Source organism: Orbicella franksi, chromosome 7 (assembly GCF_964199315.1).
Source record: "Orbicella franksi chromosome 7, jaOrbFran1.1, whole genome shotgun sequence".
In the NCBI taxonomy this organism is placed as follows: Eukaryota; Metazoa; Cnidaria; class Anthozoa; order Scleractinia; family Merulinidae; genus Orbicella; species Orbicella franksi.
Genome location: NC_138151.1, coordinates 15,694,352 through 15,716,324, shown reverse-complemented (window position 1 = coordinate 15,716,324; position 21,973 = coordinate 15,694,352). Strand labels below are relative to the sequence as shown.

The window sequence follows — 21,973 nt, the reverse complement described above, 5'->3', positions numbered from 1 at the left end:
GGACAGGTATGGAAAAGATCTTTAAAAAAAATCACACTGACATGAGAAAAACTAAATCAATCGTAATGCGAGCAGTTATTTTGAAAAACACTCAACAAATGGCTAACAGTAACAGCCATACACTGATTATCCAAGTCTTTTTCTTCGGAAACCAGACTACAAATTCTTTTTCAAGCACAAAACGACTAAAACAAGACCAGGGGCCCGTTTCTCGAAGGTCCCGAAAAGTTTTCGCACCCGGAAAGCCGTATCAAAATCTCAAACCTTATGATTACAGAGTTGTTTTATTCACATATTCTTAATAAGAACAGAGTTTTTCTTCATGCAAGAAGTTTCAGGCGCATACACCTCTCTGTGTTTAGATACAGATGAACTAAAAATGGCTTTACGGGCCCGGAAAGTTTCGAGAAATGGACCCCTCAACAGAGAGACCACCAACTTGATGTACCACACTAAATTCTCAGAAGGAACATCAGTAAAAATATGTATATTTTTTGAATTTACAGCAAAAAAGGTCAATTAAGTAAAGCAAAGACATTTTGTGGTTGGAGAACTGCAAGCCAGGAGTGACACTCTTTCAAAAGCGCATGCGTCTTACCTGACGTCCCGACGACTGCTGAGCAGTAGTTCTCCGAGGCTCACTTCTTTCGTTACCATTCCCCTGAAAGTGAAGCGACACTCCACCAGCAGGTTTCTTGGTTGAAGAGCCGAGGGTCAAGCTACGCTCCAGAGATTCAGCCAACTCGCGAACCTTCAAAACAACAAAGGAACGAATTACTCTGGTCTTCCCAGCTCACAAGAGTAATCAAAATTTGTTTTTCCTCACTATATAAATAGAAAGGTGACGAGGATAAAGAAAATCATCAACCAGAGGATATTGCCTTGATGAAACTTCAAAGTCTTAAAACTAATATCAGAATAAATACATGTAAGGAAACAAGTTACGAGAACAAATATTTTGAACCTCCGGATTAGCAAAAAAAGAAACACTCACTTTTTCGCCTCGTGGAGCAGCTTTGGGGATGGTTTTAACTGCAGCCAGCTGTAACACAAAGAATAAACAGAATGTACATGTTAGTAGGGAGTTCAAGTAGCTACGACGGCGACGCCGAGGACAACGTCGATTAAAGAACGAACCTTTATTTTACCTACGAATCTCGTGGTCCTCTGAAGTCATTTAGTTCGTTTTTCTTTGTCAAAACTATCTTGAAACTGATTATGGAACACAACCTAAAATTACATGCAGCTAAAGACAGGAATTGCACCCTATTAACGAGCTAACCATTCCCAAGTCAGCGCTAACTTAAGCTAACCGAAACGCTACTCAGGCTAACCGGAGTGCTGTTTAGGCTAACCAAAGTGATATCCAGGCTAACCGGACAGCATTTTAGTGTGGTGCAATCCACCGTAGGAAAAACGATGGCGGCTGTATATTTTACCACAATGCCTTGCGAACCTAACACAGCCTATAAGGCACTAAGAAAGCCAAATGTTTATAATATTTGTCCCTGTACAAAGGACATTGAGTAGCCTGGGTTTGAAGATTTTATAACGTTTCTGTACGTTTTTATAAACGTTGTTAAAGTTGTCGTGCGCTAAGAACTGTGGGTAAATGTACCAGTCGCCATCTTTTTTTCTTACGGAGGATTCCTGTCTTAGCCGTAATTGTAAAATTCGATAAATAAATTTCAAAAATTACTGGTTCACGTCCTCTACACAAAGCAGAATTTGGTCATTTCACGTTGTTGTTTTACAGAGGACGGCAAAGAAAAGTACCGAGAATTATTATGCACGTCCACAGCCATTGTATTGTTCATTGTATCTCTCAAGTACTACGCGCGCTGTGATTAATCAATTTAGCGGGCCCTATTCTACTGTACGGCCCGCTAAAATTCAAAGCTGTTTTTGTTGCGAAAATGTACGTTACAATACGGACCTCGAACTCGGTTAGTAAGAGGTATTTAAACGTTTTGTTTGGCGAAGTTCCCGTTGGTTTTTTTTAAACTCTTAGTCTAATCAAGACAAGAGACAAAGAACAAAGAAAACGATGGGATTGCGAGCTGTAAGTAAAAACAGCGCGTGGATTGCGAACCTCTTCAATGTCTGAATCTGAATCCTGGTCTTCTTGAGAGGGAATGTGAACTGCTACTCTGTGAGTAGGTTGGGCTGGCGGCGGTTTGACAGCTTCTCTGTGAAATAGAACAAAACACAAATTAGAACACTTAAGCAACAGCCCACTTTAGTCTTAAATCAGGTATGAAATGAACTTGCTCCTGCAACATATAACTCGTTTAATCCTCACCAAACAGTTTCAGGTAAATTTATTTAACACATAAAACGAGCGCTGAAATTTTGTCTAAGGCAACTGATGTAGTGCTTTTGAAGTGATATACGTGAAAGAGTTCATCAGTGATATGACATACGAGCCTTTAGGCGAATGTGCACGAGTGGGATATTCACAGATTACTTGGAGAAACTTATGACCATTGAGTGAAGATTTCTAACTAATTTCCAAAACTGTCCTGAAATCATCCAACGGTTATTTCGTAAATTTCCAAAAATTTTCGAGGATTTACTCTGACGAAGACCTCCGACAATTTTTCTCGACATTCGTTAGAAACCAATTTGTCTGACTGCAAGGTTACCTGTTACTCTGAGATAAGCACAAATGCTTTCCGCAAGTTTTTAGCCTACAGTGTAGACATTTTCCATGTGGGCACGAGTTATCGGTATTACCTCGCCATCGAGTGGACACGCCGCCATATTATCTCAGGAAAAGTGGGCGAGGAGGGGGTGGGGGCAGGGGCGTAAGTTCTACACGGTACTTACTCTTCTGAATCCCAGTTAGACTCTCCTTCCTCTTCATCTTCCTCCTCTTCCTGTGATCCTTCCGTCACGCTCACTTCGTCTTCAGATTCGCTCAAAGTTCGCTCAGTCACCGACGTGCCGCTGAAGGAGCGGTCCGTGACGGAAGTAACGCTGACTGTCATGTCACCGCCACTGGTTGAACTAACAGAGAAAAAAACTGGTCTTAACATACACAAATCCCATAATTACATGTTAGAAGACGTTGCTCGTCAAATATTATCAATCAAAGTTATCAAAGTCGACGTCGAGTGGCGTCATCAATCGGTGTAACATTCGACTCCGATCAACCAATTCTTTGCAGTACTTACCCTGTAGACCCTAGGGTCCCTCTTGGAGCAGGTGACTTTCTGCCGGGCTGCAGTGAAGCAGAAGTACGGACAGCGGTTGCCGTAGACTTGAATGTTGGAGGTTTAGCCGCGGGAGAACGGTTGCCAGGACGAGGACCGGAGGGAACTAAAAAGAAAGTGAAGGGAATCATTATCTTAAATATCAGGGACTTTAAAATACGCTACGGCGAGCTACTACTACGGCTACTTTGGCCGTGAGGGTCTAGGCTGACAAAGCCGTTTTCTTCGCAAATCTCAAAACGGATTAAGACTTCGCTGTACGTGAACGGCAATGGCGTGTGCAGCCTCTGCGTGTCTTTACAAAAATGGCTTCGTTCAAGTAAAAACCAGGGGCTTTATTCTACTTTCATGCGACATAAGCTTGATTAATGACGATGTTTTACTTCTTCTGTATCCGTCTTACATCTCCCACGATCTCCGAGAATTAAGTTTTTGCCTTTTAGAACCTCCTGTACTTCCAACCACAAAACAAAATAGCACTTATAAAAAGCTCGATTTCAGCACGGACAGGGTGTTCGTGCAACATGATAAATCTGGAAATACAGAACTTTTAATTCTAATCAAATACATTTTGAACACAATTAAACAATTATAGCTCAGTTCAGTACATACGAAGCTTTCTTATCTGCAACTATTCGGCCCGCTACAAATATGACTGTCGTTGACGGGAGATGTTTAAATAATTCAAATCTTCTGTACAAATGACAAAGAAACAATTACCTTAGAACCGAATGTTATGATTGAGTACTTTATGCTCGAACTATTATGTTTCATACTGCAACAAACGTTTTGCCAATTTTTAAAGGATTCTAATTCAAAGTTGCAACTGAAATCTTCGTAATAGAATTATCTTGAAATCCATTTTCTTCCTCGCCCATGTCCGTAATCTTTTACTAACTATAAAATTATCATCATTTTTTGAGTCATGTTCTACAAAATCACACCATTAGTACTGGGTATCCTGTGATCTACGAATATCTAATAGGCTAAGAATGGACGATAAAAGAGTACACCAAACCTGGTGAGCTTGGTTTCCCTGTAGCGGCCCCACTGCGGTACGTTTTCTTTACAATGTCGTCCAACTCGTCCACGCATCTAAAAGAAAGATAGTTTTATAAACATGATAATATACATAAAAAAATTACTCGATTCTGATTGGCTGAGAGCAGTGCAGTTCAAGGGTAACACACCAGTGCAAATTACACATCGTAATTCTAGATTATGATTGCATGAAAAACAATAGGAAATTTTCTAAGTCAATGATATCACGTAAAATGACGACGAAAATTTTGTGCGGAAACTTTGAAAAAAGTTTTCTCGAATGAGAAAAATGGCTTCTAGTAAGATATTCCGGCACTTCCACCACGCGAATTATATTATTATATTATATTATATTATTAATAAGTAATCATACGGTTTTTCTTGTTCAATTTGGAATTACTTTTCACTTGTGAGTTTTTTAAAAAGTTGAAATTGCACGAGCTGCTTCGGCGAGTGCAATTTCTCACTCGTGTAAATTAATTCCAAATTGAACTCGAAACCGTATGATTACCTACAGTTATAGCTCGCAACGCTTTTGCAGAGTGCACAGTTGAAAGTATAAGCAAATACCACGACAAAAAAAAAAATCCAAACTTCAACTTACTCTTGTCTTACTGCAGTAAAATTCTTGATTTTCTAGTGGAATAAAAGAAATAAACAATCAAGACATTGAGAAATAGCACTGGGTAGCATGCTATACAAACACACCAACAGAAAAAATGTTTGAACAACAAAACTCACGACAGGCAAATGCAATAAGAAACAATGACGGAAGGAAATGCGAGCTGCACGTAGCTTAGTTCTGACATAATCATTCTGTTAATAACCTATAAAATGTAAAACTTCAATTCACCTTGCTCCAGGCTTGTCTCTCTGTTTTCAGTGCGGCCATTTTAGCCTCCATTTTCTGTGAAGACAGCCTCCCATTTTCCTAACAGTAATAAACAAACCAAAAGATCAGACACTATATACGCCTCGCCAAACCTGAGAGTTACTTACAACCTTTAATAGTTACCACACGCAGTATTTTTCTTGGGGTGAAAAGCTTACAAAGGTTTCGAAATAAGTAGTACTTACAGGCGATAATCCTTGTTTAGCAAGTTTCTGGTCCAGAATCTGAACAATTTCTTGTCTACACGCACGCACTTCATCAAATCTGTGGTCAAACCGAGCTGGAAAAAACGTTATAAGATCAGAATTTGCCATGCCAAAAACGGACGAACCTAGTGTCCTTCGCACGCGTTCTTATGATCGTCACGCAAGCGTTGCGTGACTAAGGGTCGTCACGCAAGCATTGTGTGACGGTCCTAATAACGCCTGCGAAGGAGACCAGAAAGAACTATGACGGCAAATATTTCACTGCTTTTAATACCATAAGAAACGCACAAGCCGAACTCCCTTAGTAAAGGCTTCACATACATGATTTTGAAATTACGTTAGGTTCCTATTTCTTGGCCACTCCAAGCCAAGCTAGTCAGGGAGGTAATCACGTGATTGCATGGGCATACACTAACTCTTTGATTGGTTAAAAGAGTTGGAAGTTAGCTTCGGTACAATGCGTTTGAATGAAGTATAATTTAGCAAAATTTACATGAACATAATTTAGTAAAACATGAATTAGAGAGGGAGATATTGGGGGGTTCTGAACACTGCAATACCGCAAAAAATGCGGCAAATACCGCAAAAACAAAATCGCTAAATACCGCAATACTTCAATACCGAGCGGAAACGCGATGTCATACCGAAACTACTACTCTGTATGTCAAGGTTCAGAGCAAATAAAACGGAAATAACAATTAAGAATTTGTTAATGAACGTTAGGTCAGGTAATTTTCGACTTAGACAAAATAAGTAACATCCATTGGCGTGGTTGGCTAATAATTAATAAAAAATAACATACCCTTTTACGATTGCGACTCACGGAATTGCAGTTTTCTGTTACCATGAGAGCTAGGTCTCATTGGGAATGTCCAATCATAAACTGGAAAAGGCTCGGAAAACGTTGGAGGACTAGGAGGATAATTTTTAACAACGTCCGAAATGCTAAAAAACTGCATCTCGCAAGTTCGGATACCGCCATACCGCATTTCGAGATTATAATAACCGAAATACCGCAAGAAAAGTTGTCCAATACCGCAACACCGCAATACCGCAAACCCCAATGTCCCCTTCATTAGGGACCTCATTGTAAGTTCTCAAACTCATTAATAATTCATCAAGTTTAGACAAGGGAAGTCATGACCGTGACGGTGTTTGGATATCTGATCTTAATTAGCATAGATTTTTACGATTTTATTTCTCTGTTTTTTCCTTAGTTTTAGTTTCGATTGAGAAGAGATATGAAACACTCAAGACAGTGTTTGACCACATTTCCAAACACCTCGAAGTTCGTCAAAAATACTCCGCTGCGCGTCGTATTTTCAACTCTCTTCTCGGTGTTTGGAAATGTGGTCAAAAACGGTCTTTCGTGATTGATATATCACTTCTTACTTGTAATTAGCTTATTGTGGGGCATTGGATGAAACTCGCCGGCTTCAAGAGTGGTTGTGCCCTGCAAAAAACAAGAAAATAGTGACTTTGACCTGTTTAGTTACTGAACTGTAATTCAATCCACATCAACTGTTGAAATCCAAACCACGCGCTGGTTACAAATGGAACAGTTGCACTTGAGACCCAAGCCTAAGCAGTCATTCTTGGGCAGAATTCTTATTTTAGCATAAAATAAGGATTTTATAAGTTTTATTCATGGTAACGTGGAGTAGGTCAGGCAATTACACTGCTGATGTTTCAAGCGACAGTCCTTAGCTAATACAGGGCTGTTAACTAAGAATGAGGAGATAACAATCCGAATTTGTAGAGACAAATCTTTGTTCTGTGCGTGCAGGGCGACAAAGGGTTTCCATTTTGCCCTGTAACTCTGTATTGTACTAAAGTCATTAACTCAGATCACTGAAGAGGAAAAAGAGAGAAGGCATGTTTTTGGTCAGCTCAAGAGTAGTGTCCCTAAGAGTAAACAGGAAAGAAAGACAGAGAAAAAACTCACCCACTCAGAGCTGGAGAGGCCTCTGTGTAAAGAAAAGAAAAAAGAAATCACGTCAAGAAGCAACCACAGATCATGTGAGTAGGATACCAAATCACGTGCGCGGTTTTCATCTTGCACCCGATTGGTCAAGAAGAAAACAGCTTAGCTGTGATTGGTTATGCTGGCGAGTTCTTCGAGATGTGGATATGAGAATGACAGACTTGAATGCATTACCTAAACAGAAAGAGTTCAGAAAGCCAAAGAAGAGGAAAGGAACTCACGAAGTTATCTCCTTCATGTCTTCAATAGTTTCTGTGCTATCGTTTGCATCGACATCTTCCACCTCTCTGAAAAAGATCAAAGAATAAAAGACTGTGGATGAACCTCAAGTGTAAGATTATTCATATGAAAGCTTCTAAAGAGTACTTTCATGTGGCTGTACAAGGTGGTTCTAACTTTTAAGTTCGTGAATGAAACCCTAACGTGTGACCATTTAAATGAAAGCTATTGAGCAGTACTTTCACGTGGTACTGTTTATTATGCTGTACAAGAAAAAACTACGTTTTGAATGAAGAATTTTTTTCTTCTTACACTTTTGGCACCACAGGAACAGGAACCTCTTCTTCGGATTCGGATTCGCTTGGCTCAAAGTCTATAGACATGGAAATATTGCAGGTAAGCATCAAAAGGTCGAACTAAAGTACAAACTAAAGCACGCTAAAGAACAAACAAATGGCACAACCAAAATAAATATCTCTTGAAAGGGCGAAACATATTCACATAATTAACTCAGTCTTCCTCGTGTTACGTAGACCTTAAGGCCGTAAAAATGGAAAGCACATTAGCACTCCGTAACATGATTGGTTTACGGATGATTTCCAGTCCGTACTGCGCACTCTCGAGAGTTTGTTTGCGTTTTCTGTTTTGTTTCACGTACGACATCACAAAATGTAAACATTTCGCAACACAGATGCAAAGCTTCGTGTTTCGTTCTTTCTCATATCACTTGATGAAACAACTTTGCAGCTGTAAAAATCAATGAAGCTGTTGGAAAAAGAATTTGAAAGGCCTCAAAGATAAGGTATGTCGTTCGAAATGAATAACACCGATTCGCATTCCATCGAGTGAGACTTACAATGTTCATAAACATTAGGGTACGGAGACTGCGCGGTGCGGACTGGAAATCATCTTAAAGTTTCCAACAGATTGGACTAGAAAAAAGGGTAAGAATACGCTGCAAATAAACTTCCTTCGCTACTTCATTTCATTTACTAAAATTTATCAACTAACTGAGAAACTAAAGAAAAAAACAAAAAAACAAACCTTGTTCTTTGTCCTCTGTCAAAGTCGATTCGAAAGATGCAGAAACGCTTGCCACTGAAAATACAAAAAAAAAGAAAAAACTAAGATCTGGTTTATCTGCAATCTCCACAACAGCAAAAATCCCACGAGTACTTAAAAAGGTTGGAGCAGCAGTGGCAGATTCGATGTGGAGAAACCCTACTCCCTAACCATCCTTGATCCTTTCGGGTTTTATTTTTACTTCTTTGATGTTTTTCTACATAACTAAATTATTGCTTCGCCTGAGATGAAAGTTACTTTAATTTGTACAAAGAACTTGAAGGCTGTGAAGGGAAAGGAAGGTCAAGAACCATTGGGAGTCCATAAGCTCGAGAGACGCACGTGGTGATCACGTGCAAATTGTTGTACAAAAGAATTACATCACGTGACAAATTCTCATCCAATAGAAAACTTCGTTTCAGTACAGGGTATCACAGAAAAGGTTTCCTTACGTACATGATTTGTCGCCACCTAGAGTTTGTTTAGGAGCGAAAAACGACAACCCCTTGTGCTTCCATCCCGGAATACTCTTCGTCTTGGACACATACGATCTTATGACAGGAACACTCCCCGCCTCTTGCACGTGATACTGCAGAGTCCCAGGTAATGACGACTGAGAACAGTAAAACATGTAGTCTAAACGATACTCCGTGCTGGGAGGGGAGGAGTTCCCAGATATATACTGTCGCCAATACGGGGATCCCCCTGCGGTGAACACGTAGATCGGGAAAGTGAAGTTCCCGGTGGGTTTTACAAAGGCGGAGAAAGCGAACATATTAGACCATTCATTGGAGCCATCAGAAGATTGACGCCACAAACGATACTGGCCAGACTTGGTTTGATTCGTCGATACGTAAAGAGTAATGGCTTCTCCTGCAAATCAAACGTTATGTATGGTTTCAACCCTTTTACTTTTTTCAACAATATACGTCAACCTTAGCTGATAAAGCTTTGGTCATCTATTGAAAAAACTTTTGCTTCTTAAAATATCACTCAAGGCGCATCTTGATAATGTGGTCTTAATTTTTCAAAACGTCTCAACCTTACACGATCTTACAGGAGCTACCTCACGGTTTGCGCATCTTGAAAAGTACGCCAAATTTTTCAAGTTCGTAATTTGTAATCCGTGTTAATCTTCTCCATCCCTAACCATCCTTGTTCCTTTATGGTTTATTATTATCTCTTTGATGTTTTTCTATCTTAGTAAACTACTATATTCAGGTTTTCCTCAACTCAAAGGTAATTTTGTACGTGGCTAAAATAACGTGACTGAGATCATATAACCATCCCAGCTTGTTCTTTTTCTTTTAAGATGTTTCTTGTTTCTCTTACTGAACGTAACATCATACATAAAAAACAGCGACTCTTTTCATCGTGACACAGCCGTTCAAAGCGTCAACCCCATTATTTCTACTCTGATTTCCGTGCATTTCTAACAACTAGTCCCGGGAGGATGCATTCGACTTGTTTTAAACGGGGAGGCTCCGCCCCGACGTCCAACTCCTTACCCTTTTGTGTACCATTACGGCAGAAACGGTACTCTTTCGTATACCTTAAAAGTTACCTCTTTAATACGCTTTCATAACCAGCAAGTATTATGACTAAATCGCCAAAAAAAGCAAATCTTGTCATTTTCATGTAGTGCTTAATAAATTAAATGATACACTCGTACAGCCATAAGCTACTTCGGCTCGAATATTTTAATTAAAGGCCCTTTTAAATACCTAAAAGACAGATTTTCCTACCGTTTCATATACCTCAGCCTATGAAATCCCTTCCCTTTCATATACCGGTAGCCTGACAAAGGTACACCTTTCGGGCGGAGCCTCGCCGTATGGACCATTTCAGGGAGTACCCCCCACCCCCCCGGGGCATCTAGTACCAGTTGAGATTTACATTTAACTACATTACTTTATTTACCCTCGGATTTCAGAGTAGCTTATGCTGCTAATATCTCAGAGCATTTAACCATCAGATGAGAGATAGACCACCACACCGGGAACTACGTCCCCTACTCTTTTCGATCGAGATAATTCTACTGGAAGTTGTGCTCTCTGATAGGTTGACAGCAAAGACATAAACTGAAAACGCCGAACTGAATTACATAGCATGCAGTATCTGAAGTTCTTGACATTCTAAAGACACGCACCGAGCAAAAACCAAACGCATAAAACTTTGAATGTACCTGTTGTTACACTCTTCTCTGGAGATTTTGCTCTTTCTCTTTCAATGGGTTCAGCTGGTGACAAATAACAAGAAAATCATGCAAGAATCACAATACAAGACAACTGACTTGCTATTCAGGAAGACACAAAACATTGACAGATAAGGTTATTGACAATTTGATGTACGACGGTCCTCTCATAATGGGTACCACGAGGATCTCGCGTGGTCAGTCTTGTTTCTCGTTAGGAGCATAGAATCTGTTAGAGACAGGTCTCGTTTCTCGCGAGACACGAGATCGAACGAGAACTAAAATTGCTTTCTGTACAACTCCGAGCTAAGTTGCACTAACCTTGAACAGGGCTTTCAGTTTGTCTTGGAGCTGGCACAGGGGGTGTAGAAGCTGCAGATGTCAACACAGAACACAATTATTTAAATATTTCCGGGGTTCGTATGTAAAATTCTCCATCCAGGTTAAGCCCAGGCCAAACGGACACGCAAGTAGTCGCAAGTAGCCGCAAGTTGAACTTGCGCAGAGACTTGCGTTGGGTGGCCAAACGGACTCGCAAGTTTCCTCGTAAGTACACGCAAGTCGCAAAAAAACCACTTCAAGGCAGACATATCCTGTGTTTCGTTGGCTAATAGGTTGCAATGGACGTCACTCAACTTTTTTTGACTTGGCTTGGGTGTGGAAACGCTGAAAAACTTTCGTTGTCTTGAATGCAAATTATTTTGATCGCGACCAAAGTGCTTGATTGCAAGTCAACGCAAGTGCACGCAAGTGCACGCAAGGCCCGACCAAATGGAGTCGCAGGTATACCCAAGCATTTACCTCACGTATACTTGCGACTCCGTTTGGCAGGGGTTTTTAGCTTTTAATACATTACATAGTACTGTATTCGTCCCAATTGGGCTCTTCAGAATAAATTGAAGGTACAAAAAATATATTTTTAAAAAAACAAAAATAAATAAAAAGATATATAACTAGAAAATACTTCAGTGTGTTCAAGACTCTAGAAATATGGAGATTAAATATTTTTCTAAACTACGTTTGAAGTCATTTAGTGAAGGTTTCAACTTGAGCGCAGAGTGTAATGAGTTCCAAAGTTTAACAGTTCCATAGAACAATGTTCTTTGTCCGGTCGCCGTTTTGTAAAGGAACTGTAAACCCTGCGAGTTTCTTGTTGTGTGTTTGGAGATGCTAGCTCTTTGGCTATATCTAGAAAATAAGGCGTCCGGCGTACACCAAGTCATCCGCCAGGCAGTAGTGTAGATGCAGTCTCACTGGTAACCACTCTAGATCTTTAAGAATGGGGGAGACATAGTCGTACTTCCTAGCGTTGCCGATAATATGGGCGGCAAACTTCTGCACAGCCTGAATCCTATTTAGGTTATACTCAGAGGTGTTACTCCAAACATTACATCAGTAGAATTGCTTGCTGAAAACTAGCTTGCGAACAGGCTTGGGCGAGGACGGAAAAAAAAATCCGGTGAGGCGAAGCAAGTCGACGAGTGCGATGAGCGTCAAACTGAAGACCTCGGATAGCGAAGCCATCAAGCGGGGGGGGGGGGGGGGGGGGGGCCTTCGTTCGCCCTCACCGGGAGCCTATTTGCAGGCTAGCTGAAAATTGAAGGACCGATACGTAATCCAGACTCTTCAAAGACAACTACAAGTGAGTTAAAAGTAAAATCAAAATACCAAGGAGTGGAGGCGGCTGAGCATTGAATGTGCGCTGAACTCTGTCTGTCTCCACCTGCAAGGTAATAAAATATGAAGTACTTATTAGTCATGCAAATTAACACTTCACTTTAAATGGTAGCAAGACTTGAAAAATGTCTTCATAAAACTTATACCCGCCTCCTCTCTCACTTTCTCTCTCAGTTGTTCTGACTCAGTGAAGGTGTCCAGAGTGAGACGTAAATGCAGGAGGGCCATTTATCTAATAATCGGATTTGTCCACTTTATAAGCACAAAAGTTTCACTGCTAACCGTTCAGACGTCAGTATACTGTAGTATTCTGTCTACTGTAGCTTCCTTACCTTTTGTGAATCCAGTGCATTACTGAGGTCTTGAACTTGCTGGAAAAGAAGTATTTCAATTGTTAACTAAAACAAAGAAGCTCCAGTAACAACCTACATCCCATTGATAACTATCGATTGGTCAGTTAGTCTGTCAGTTGGTCTGCCATCTATCAGTCAGTCAGTCCATCTGTCCCACAGTCAGTCAGTCAGTCAGTCCATCTGTCCCACAGTCAGTCAGTCAGTCAGTCAGTCAGTCAGCCAGCCAGCCAGCCAGCCCGCCCACCCGCCCGGCCGGCCGGCCAGTCGGTCCGTCGGTCAGTAAGTAAGTCGGTCGGTCGGTCGGTCGGTCGGACGGTCGGTCGGTCGGTCGGTCGGTCAGTCAGTCGGTCAGTCAGTCAGTCGGTCATTCCGTCAGTCAGTCAGTCAGTCAGTCAGTAAGTCATTCCGTCAGTCAGTCATTCCATCAGTCAGTCAGTCAGTCAGTCAGTCATCAGTTCCATCAGTCAGTCAGTCAGTCAGTCAGTCATCACTTACCATAGTCAGCTTTTGTATTTTGTTTTCGTAGTCTTCAGAAAGTCGATTTTTCTCAGTTTTTTCATTCTGTAAGTTTTCTTCATACTGGCTCAACATTTCCTGAAACTAAAGCACATAGTGACCTATATAAATATTACATGATATTTTGGATGTTTGCACTGGTTAAACCATTAACTGTTCCACGAGAAAGATTTGGAAGAGCCAGATGACTCTCCAGTGATTGAACTGCACATGATACTAGTCTATTTCAGGTTAATCCCAGCATTTTTTCAGACTTGCTTTTAATTAACAAATCACCACTACCAAAATGTTTTGTGCATCTGGGTAGAGCGAGGTACAATGAAAGTAAAGTATCTCGCTCAGAAACATGACTTGACATATGGCTTTTGTTGGTGCATGAACCAAGGGCAGTTTGATACAGAGTTGAACATGCTAACCAGCAGTCCACTGTGCCAAGGAGGGGGCAAATGAGGCAGATGAGGCAGCATGGCTAAGTGGTTAGGGCACTGGACTCGAAATCTGGAGGTCGTGGATTCAAGTTCCACTCTGACCACTAAGCTGGAGTTGTTTCTCGGTAGACCCTAGTTCAACTCTTTGGTCATGCTTGTAAATAGAAAACTGGTCTGCCTCCTGCCAGTTGGGATTTTAAGCCTGTCATGTTTAGTTGATATATTATTTTGTTTCTTTAAGTTGAAGTGGCATGCCTGTGAACTACAGTGGAGTTAGGTGCAGCTAAGCATACTGACCACTATAAACAACAACATTTGAACATTTTTTTGTGTGTATGCCATGCAAAAAAATTTAATAGTTTAAGGTTGGTTTTTACGCTTGTGAAGTGATCTATACCTGCCCCATTTCTTCTCTGTGTTGTTTTTTGGATTTATCTTCCCGAGCCTTGAATTTCTGTTGCATTTTCTGCATCTCATTCTCTAAATTTTGCTGTGTTTCTGCTTTTATCTGAGTAGCCTGGAAAGGAAAAAGAAACACAGCATTAGTAAAAATATAAGAGATGACAATTTTAATATGTATAAGCCAGGGGAAACCATGTGAATTATGTAACAGTGCCCTTGTCCTTGCCACAGATCCAGCATTAATCTTACAGGGAGATTAAACAGAAATCAATTTGAACAGCTATATCACAGATCGTATATCATAAAAATTTCAAAATAATATTTATCTTCTTCTCTAGTCATAACCCCCAGTTAAACATGGGAGTACAGGGGAAACTAAAGAACCCAGAAAAACACACGGAGAAAACCACAACCAACAACAAAATCCATTCTGGTGAAGACAGCTGTACTATAAGTTTGTTGTATCTTTGTATGGCTACATGGCAGCATTAGGCGTGTCCCTGAAGAGTGTATCATCAAGCAATAATCTTACTGACCCTTTCTTCCAACTGCACCATAAACTGCTGCGACATTTCAGCTCGGTTGAACTTGGAAGGAGAATCAGTTTCATCTTCATCCTGACAAAAAATGAAACATGTAACTATAACAGAACATGACTGAGAGAGAAGGTGACAAAGTAGCAAATATTAGTGAAGTGAACAACACTACTCCTCTATAGATGGGAAGAGGTGTTGGACAGTGTGGGGTTAGATAATATATAGATTTAGCCAAGCCTAAGAGCGGAGCTCCTGATTGCAATAACTGACAATAAAGGAAAGAGAGAATTATTTTTTCTTGGATCAGAAACTCAAAAAATGATCAATTGTGAGCATGTAATTGTTCAGCGTGTGGTTTTGCTATTTTTTTCCAGTTAAATTTAAACAAACTATACCCAACAATCCTAACCAAGATTGTAGAAATTATGTACGCAATATATCAGGGACTTTCCAAGAGACAATTGTACAAGGAATATGTCAAAAGAAAAGTCAACAATGCGCCAGGGGTTAGTTTGCGCCGAGATTTTGCCTTTGCAAGTACTCCTTCCTTCTCCCCCAGAGAAATAACATGACTTGAGCCCGTGATCCAATCGGCAAACCAGTAACTGGTCAGCGGTCAACTTTAAACCAACACGTAACCTCGATGAGCTCTAAACCTGAGCCCACAATATAGTCGCGTGATACTGGTCAGCAGATAGCTTGTTGTGACAGCTGTCAATTAACAATAGCGTGGACGCCCAAAATCAAAGATGTAGCTATGGTAATGGTGCTACTCTCTTAGTTTTCAAGGTATTCACGTATGGATGGATGTATGTACATACGGACAGTCACATGACAACCAAAATTTTTCGGATTGATGGCTTACCAAATTTTCTAAGGTATGGGGCTCTGCTCACACGCCTTAGGTGTGCAGGAGCTCCGCTATAAAGATGTTCACCCTGGATAGGGTACAAAATCTGGGAAAAATTTAGGAGAGGGAATACCAAGTCCTAGTTTCTTGATGCTGCAGACACTGACCAAGGAAAAGAAATAAAACAGCATGTGCCTAGTCCTTGCTTTAATCAAATCAGAGGAAAAATGTAAACAATACTTACCCTTATTGAACCTATCATTGATGTCCTTTCTTCTGAAATGACAAAAATATCAAAATATTGTCAAAAAATCTAGTTATTCTGTGGTTTAAAAGCTTGTTCAAGCACAAAGCATCACAACAGTTACATCATCAAGTTGAATACACCAAAACATCTCAGCTAGGGCCACAAAACAAAAGGTGCTAACATATGGTAAGCGAATATCTCTATGCAGTAAGTAAGGGATGGAGGCATTAGAGGCTGGTTTTCACTAGAGACAGAGTCATAGTCAGAGTCATACTCAGAAGTGTAGAGTGATATGATCTAGTGAAAATCAAACTGACGGAGTCAGAAGCAGAACACCGCATCCCCCTACGACTCCGTCACTTACGATCCAGTGAAAACTAGATTGTCGGAGTCGGAAGCAGAAGCAGAAGAATAAACCAATCACAATGTTCGTTTCCGGGCCTTGTGATCGGTTAGTTCTTCCATTTCTGCTTCCGACTCTGAAAATGTAGTTTTCACTTGATCATAAACGAGGGAGTCGTAAATGGAATCGGAAGAAATGGAAATGTTCCGATTCTTCTGACTCCGATTCCGTCGAGCTTAAGACTCCACTTATGACTCTGATTTTCGATTTTCACTAGGTCATAAGCGTTCTTATGACTCTGACTACGACTCCGACTCTGACTCCGTCACTAGTGAAAACTAGCCTTAAGAAACAACTTAAGACAAGGAATCGAAGGAAGGGAAGTTAAAGACAAAGCAACTCACTCAGCTGTTCTCTAAGCACAGTCACATCCTGTAAAATAAATGCAGAAATGTGACATGCATGGACTAAATAACACTGATAAAATTATAATTACTGAATAATAATATTGCTTTTTATCAGTACTGGTTTTGCAACCAAACAAATTAATGCTACATGCATACATCACACCATAGGAACTAAATACTCTGCTACTTTTTCAATATCAGGACATCAGTATAGGTAATCAAACAGTGATAAGTGAAATTATCTCTTACTGTAATTTCATAAGTATTTTATTTGATTACCTTTTAATATCATGGATGACAAATTACACTTAAAAGTGAAATTATATTTCACATGTGAAATTATAATTTACAAGTGAAATTATATTTCACATGTAAATTTCATGTCAACATTACTATCATTATTTTGCTATTCATAGATAGAGTTTGACTCAATTTCCACTGTAACTCACAGCAGAAAACTTATCCCTCTCTGCTTTAACTCTGCTCATATCCTGCAAGTAGGTTCTCTTGAAATCGGCCATTTCTTGCTGCAATGAGAAAGAAACATTCCTGAGCCATCACCTTATTTACTCACACTTTTCATCACCAGGTAGCATCCACCTAAAATATACAGTCACATCTTTAAAAATATTAACCAGTTTGAAAAATTTAAACTGGTTTTAAAAAAATTAAAACGAAAATAAATTTAAAACATAACATATATAGTGAGTAGCCTAGCATTGTATGGTATTATTAGCGTTGTTAACCAAATGGGGGCAGCTTCTTTGCATTTTCAAGTTTCTGTGGAAAGGATTTAAAACAACAAGTAGATTTATAGTCAACTTGGGCTATGCCCTCATCAACTTCCAGAACAGAACTCTGATTCACAAGCTTATAACCCAGTTGCTAAATAAAGCACCATAGGCCTGCAATGCATGCAGAGACCAAACATTGTCAGCTTTCACAGGCCTTTTATGAAGGCAGAGAAATAGATAATAATTAAAACCAACCTGTTGTTCCTCCTTTTCTTCTTTTTTCCACTGATTGAACATTGCTTTAAGTTCATCAATCTTTTGATCTTCTAAAGTCAACTGACCTCTCTGTTACAAAACAGCAAAACAAAAAATCATTGTTGTAAACTCTGTTCAGTTCCAACAGATGCTACAACTACACAAAGAAAATAAACAAACAAGAAAATAAAGATATGTTCACGAATGTTCATCTCTTTATCCATCCAAACAGAAATAACAGCAGTACTTATATAAAAAAGAGCTGGTTTTCAGAGAGGCTATATATTCCTTACATAATCTGTAGCTTGCCAATTGGAAGTCACTTTTCTTGTCTCAAAAGATACTCAAAGCAAGAGACCATCGCACCATATATACATGTCTGAAAGGTTGTTGTCATGTAACATACCTGTGACCGTGTTAATTTCTTCTCCTCGTCAAGTTCTCGCTCAGTTTTTTGCAGTCTCAGTTTAATCATTTCCAACTCCTCCTCAAGATTGCTCTTCTCTTTCTCTGTCATGCCAGGTTTAGTTTCCATGGTTACTGTACCCACAGATTTCACAGGTGCCGCCGAGATCACCATCCCATTCATTTGACTTGAGTGTTCACCATGTCGCCTTGACAGGTGGGCTATGACATACTCGTGGCTGACAAATGACTTGGCGCAATATGGACACTGCAAAATGAATTGATAAGATTGAAGTCTGCACCAATCAGAGGTTATCTTGATAGCTCATGCAATTTGGACTCAACTCTGGAATCTGTTAACCTAAATTTTGTCAGGTCACCCCAGCTCCCCACAACAAATTAACCTCTAGTACCTAGTACTGTATTAACAGTCAGGGTGGTGAGAGACACTGTCAGAGTTTCACTCAATTAGAGCTAAACATAATGATCCTAGTTAGGCTTTCACTACTCTCCTGTAAGAACCCATGATAACAATTTTTGTTTTATCCATTCACTAGTCATGCTTGAATATTGTCACACATCAGGATCAGGAATTCTGTGTTCAAGTTACGTTTTAGTTTACAGTCTACAGGAACAAAATACAACCATTGCAAGTGCCCCATCTCTTCTTCTTCACATCTAGGCTTGATTTCTGCCACTCTCTCATACACGGTCTTTGTTCCTCCCCGAGAAGAGTTTGGGAAAGGAGTGCAGGCTCGTTTCCCAAATAGCAGCTGGAAATCAAGCCTAACTTCCTCTAAGACCACACCTAATGCACATACAAAAGGTACCTTGTGTGACCCACTAGCACCAGCCCTGATCAGAAGCTGATACTCAGCAATCCATTGCTTCTGTTTCTGGCATTCTTTTTTCAGTCTTTTGTAGGCTTCCTTTTTTACCTCTAGCTCCTTCTTGGTCTTTTCCGCTTCCTGCGTAAAATTGCAAAAACAACAGTGTTCAATCGTTTGGTTTAGAGGATCTCTGTCCAGACAGGGAGATGAGTAGACAATGTACATGTCATCATCAAGGTCATTACCGGTACTGCTTCTTTTCTGGAAAGTACCTTTAGTTATAATGTATCTGATATTTCCCAGTCTTATATAATATATAAAGAAGTCATATGCTATTACACTACCTCCAATGCTTCTTCTAGTGTCTTGTTCTCTGCGTCAAGATTTGCTGAGAGAAACTGCTGAGAATGCTAACAAGGGAAATAAATTGTAAATAAAATAATGAAGTTATGCTGGTATCATTCTATGAGAATGTGATCTTCAAAATAACTTTGTGCAAGTTTCCACTCTCCTGAAAACATCTACCCACAAAAGTTAAATTGACAACAATTAGCAAACTGTTTGAAGATAACTGAGAAGAGGTCTGCCATTGAACAGGATAAGGTGTGCACTGGATTCAAAATACTATCTCATGGGATGTTTGAATGAACTGTTAGTTACAGTTCAACCTCTCAGCCATAATGTCCCTTAAGCCAACACCTCTCCACTGCAGGTACATGTACTTTTATTTTTCACAGAAAACTCCTCACATTTATTTATCCTGGTCCCTATCAAGAGTGTTCACATTTTTGAGGTTACCATGAATTCATTGCAAGGACAGACATACATGTATATAGTCAATGGTAAAAAGCATCAAACTAATATTATTTTGTTGTTTTACCAATAAATGGCATTTCTTACCAAAAGGTACTCAATTATGAGCTGTGCCAGTCGAAACAACTTGATATAGTTTGGATCAAAACCAGCACCCTGCATTCCCTGTAAAGACAGAAAACATGTGAGTCACATGTAAGTCACATGATCAGATTAATGCAATGGTGCACAGAAACATTTTATCCAGGGTCAAAGCTGGATATCAAGCCTACATATTGCTATTTGCCTGTGGGGATATATTTTACAGGTGCTAGAGGGCAATTTGCTGCAGGTTTCAAAAGCACAAATGTTCTGAATAATACATTGTTCAGGTTAGTATCTTGATTATACCATGAATACACTCACCAGCTCCGCTTCTATGTTGCTAAATGTGACATGCATAATGTTATCTTGCAATGTCTTTACATCCATTTCTCTCACTATCCTGTCGACATCAACAGAAGCTGAAAACCAGCAAATTGACAAAAAAGACAATGGACTAAATAATTATCTAAAATACCAGTAATATGAAATATAAGATAACTAAAATTGAAGGGCTAGAAGATACAAGTGCAAACATAATTATTATTTCCTAATAAAAATGCTAACTTTAAAATTTTTTACACTCATCAGAAATTTTGCATCAATTCTGATACTTGTGTACAAGTAGAACAGTTACATTTGTTTTCATTATTTGTCTCCCACTGTATTTTGACTCTCATATATTTATCCCTTGAAAGGCCAGGATGAGGAAAAATGTTCAAACCTGTCCATGTGCACGACACATTTTAAAATAATGGGAACATAAGATCTATACCAGTCCTGTTTATACACTGTAGCAGCATCATGAAAATAATTCTAGTTAAAAAAAGGAATAAACATCACTAAGAGCAACCCACATTGCTTAATATACAACTGTTAAATTTACCTTTTGTTACCATGATTCAAGTTCCAGTGTAAAAACTGTAACACTGTACACCAAAACACTTGCGAAACCTTCCAGCTTGATATTAGCATATTCATCTAAACAAATGCTAAATATAAAATTGACTATTTTAAAGCCACTGAGGTTTAATAATAGTAATAATAATTTTCTTACCAAGCCTTCGCCAATCAATCTTTTCTTGTCTTCTTCCAAATGAAAAATTCATTCCTAACGTTCAAATAGCATGCAGCACTATGTTATAAGATATCAATGGTATTCATAAATGCACCATTAATTTATCTTAATTATGCATACACAAGGTAATTATGTTGAGACTAGCTGTTCTATTTAACACTCAGATGCAATATAATAGGCTATTCACTAGTTATCTTTTGCCTTAAGTTTCAAAATGTGGTCCGGTTTAAGGCCTTTTCTATGAAATGACTTTCATTTATATGTGCATTTTTCACCCTAATTATACTCATTTATGCAAGAAACACTTTAAATGACAACTTGCTTTGAAACAGAGAAAGAAGACAACTTGCTGTTGGCCTACTGTAAAATGCTCAGCTTATAAGCCCCCTTCATCCCCTGGTTCCCCCCCCCCCCCCCTCCCACCTCCCCTTCCTCCCACAATGGGCTAAGCTGATGGAAAAAAGAATACTTGGTTAATAAGTTCCCTGACTCCCCAGCCTCCCTCCCTGATATTAGCTCTTCCCCATCCACCTTTTCTATATTTACTGATGTCCCTACAGAACATTGCATTGTTCTTCAGGTAAGGAATATTTTAATCGGAGTGGCTCTCTTAACAGCTATATACTTACCCGGACGCAAGAAATCAACTCAGAATCGGATGTATGTATATGGGAAGCCTTAGAGACAGCATAACCATAAAACGCTTTGTAATCAATTTAAAGTCATTTAGCTTAATTCCATAGCGACCTTTTAAAGTCTCTAAATTAATATTAAACACCTCTTACAGGCCAGTTTGAACGTGAAACGTTGTCGATAAATTTTGTGATCACGTAGTAAGGCTGTAAAAGTTGTTCAAATCATACCACGTTGACAATCTTAACTTACCCTCGTTCATGTTTACGGGAATTTCAAAGAATGTTGCTCAGACAAGCCTTCATTCGCGTTGTGAGGAATAAACTACGGACTTGTTTAACCACACCAACAAGTGATATTTGTCAAACAAAATGGAAGTTGACATATTTTCAAATTCCCCGCGAGCTGCCCGTGGTAAATCAGTTTTTCTTTCTGCAGCGAACGGAATTGAACAAGATCATATTACCCTTTAAATTGCAGTTCAAAGACCTCTAAATCACTGGAATATAAGATCACTCACGGAGATGTTTTCTTCCAGAAAGAATGCACGAACTTCAAATGAAAACAGCATG

The 21,973-nt window shown here is 39.5% G+C and overlaps 1 protein-coding gene across 4 annotated transcripts in view; it reads right to left on the bottom strand.

The window, feature by feature from the left end:
• Positions 1-21,971, bottom strand: part of LOC145491824 (uncharacterized) — a 24,894-nt gene extending 2,923 nt beyond the window's left edge. The window contains exons 1-34 of one of the 4 annotated variants that reach the window (XM_081471097.1): positions 21,922-21,971; positions 21,654-21,833; positions 20,748-20,801; positions 20,015-20,112; positions 19,697-19,774; positions 19,141-19,206; positions 18,797-18,934; positions 17,968-18,234; positions 17,562-17,651; positions 17,022-17,099; positions 16,570-16,597; positions 15,820-15,851; positions 14,726-14,806; positions 14,185-14,304; positions 13,339-13,443; positions 12,823-12,861; positions 12,482-12,536; positions 11,135-11,185; positions 10,805-10,858; positions 9,076-9,492; positions 8,602-8,655; positions 7,870-7,930; positions 7,560-7,625; positions 7,300-7,321; positions 6,747-6,807; positions 5,334-5,428; positions 5,110-5,187; positions 4,861-4,892; positions 4,234-4,310; positions 3,177-3,321; positions 2,830-3,009; positions 2,093-2,189; positions 995-1,042; positions 599-751 (exon numbers count right to left, since the gene is read on the bottom strand). In XM_081471097.1, coding sequence (XP_081327223.1) covers positions 599-751; positions 995-1,042; positions 2,093-2,189; positions 2,830-3,009; positions 3,177-3,321; positions 4,234-4,310; positions 4,861-4,892; positions 5,110-5,187; positions 5,334-5,428; positions 6,747-6,807; positions 7,300-7,321; positions 7,560-7,625; positions 7,870-7,930; positions 8,602-8,655; positions 9,076-9,492; positions 10,805-10,858; positions 11,135-11,185; positions 12,482-12,536; positions 12,823-12,861; positions 13,339-13,443; positions 14,185-14,304; positions 14,726-14,806; positions 15,820-15,851; positions 16,570-16,597; positions 17,022-17,099; positions 17,562-17,651; positions 17,968-18,234; positions 18,797-18,934; positions 19,141-19,206; positions 19,697-19,774; positions 20,015-20,112; positions 20,748-20,801; positions 21,654-21,663 — 3,030 coding nt within the window. In that variant the 5' untranslated portion in view covers positions 21,664-21,833; positions 21,922-21,971. Of the gene's footprint in view, positions 1-598; positions 752-994; positions 1,043-2,092; positions 2,190-2,829; positions 3,010-3,176; positions 3,322-4,233; positions 4,311-4,860; positions 4,893-5,109; positions 5,188-5,333; positions 5,429-6,746; positions 6,808-7,299; positions 7,322-7,559; positions 7,626-7,869; positions 7,931-8,601; positions 8,656-9,075; positions 9,493-10,804; positions 10,859-11,134; positions 11,186-12,481; positions 12,537-12,822; positions 12,862-13,338; positions 13,444-14,184; positions 14,305-14,725; positions 14,807-15,819; positions 15,852-16,569; positions 16,598-17,021; positions 17,100-17,561; positions 17,652-17,967; positions 18,235-18,796; positions 18,935-19,140; positions 19,207-19,696; positions 19,775-20,014; positions 20,113-20,747; positions 20,802-21,653 lie in introns of all 4 variants that reach the window. The other 3 variants (XM_081471098.1, XM_081471096.1, XM_081471099.1) reach the window with 3 other exon arrangements.
• Between the last annotated feature and the right edge of the window lie 2 nt (positions 21,972-21,973).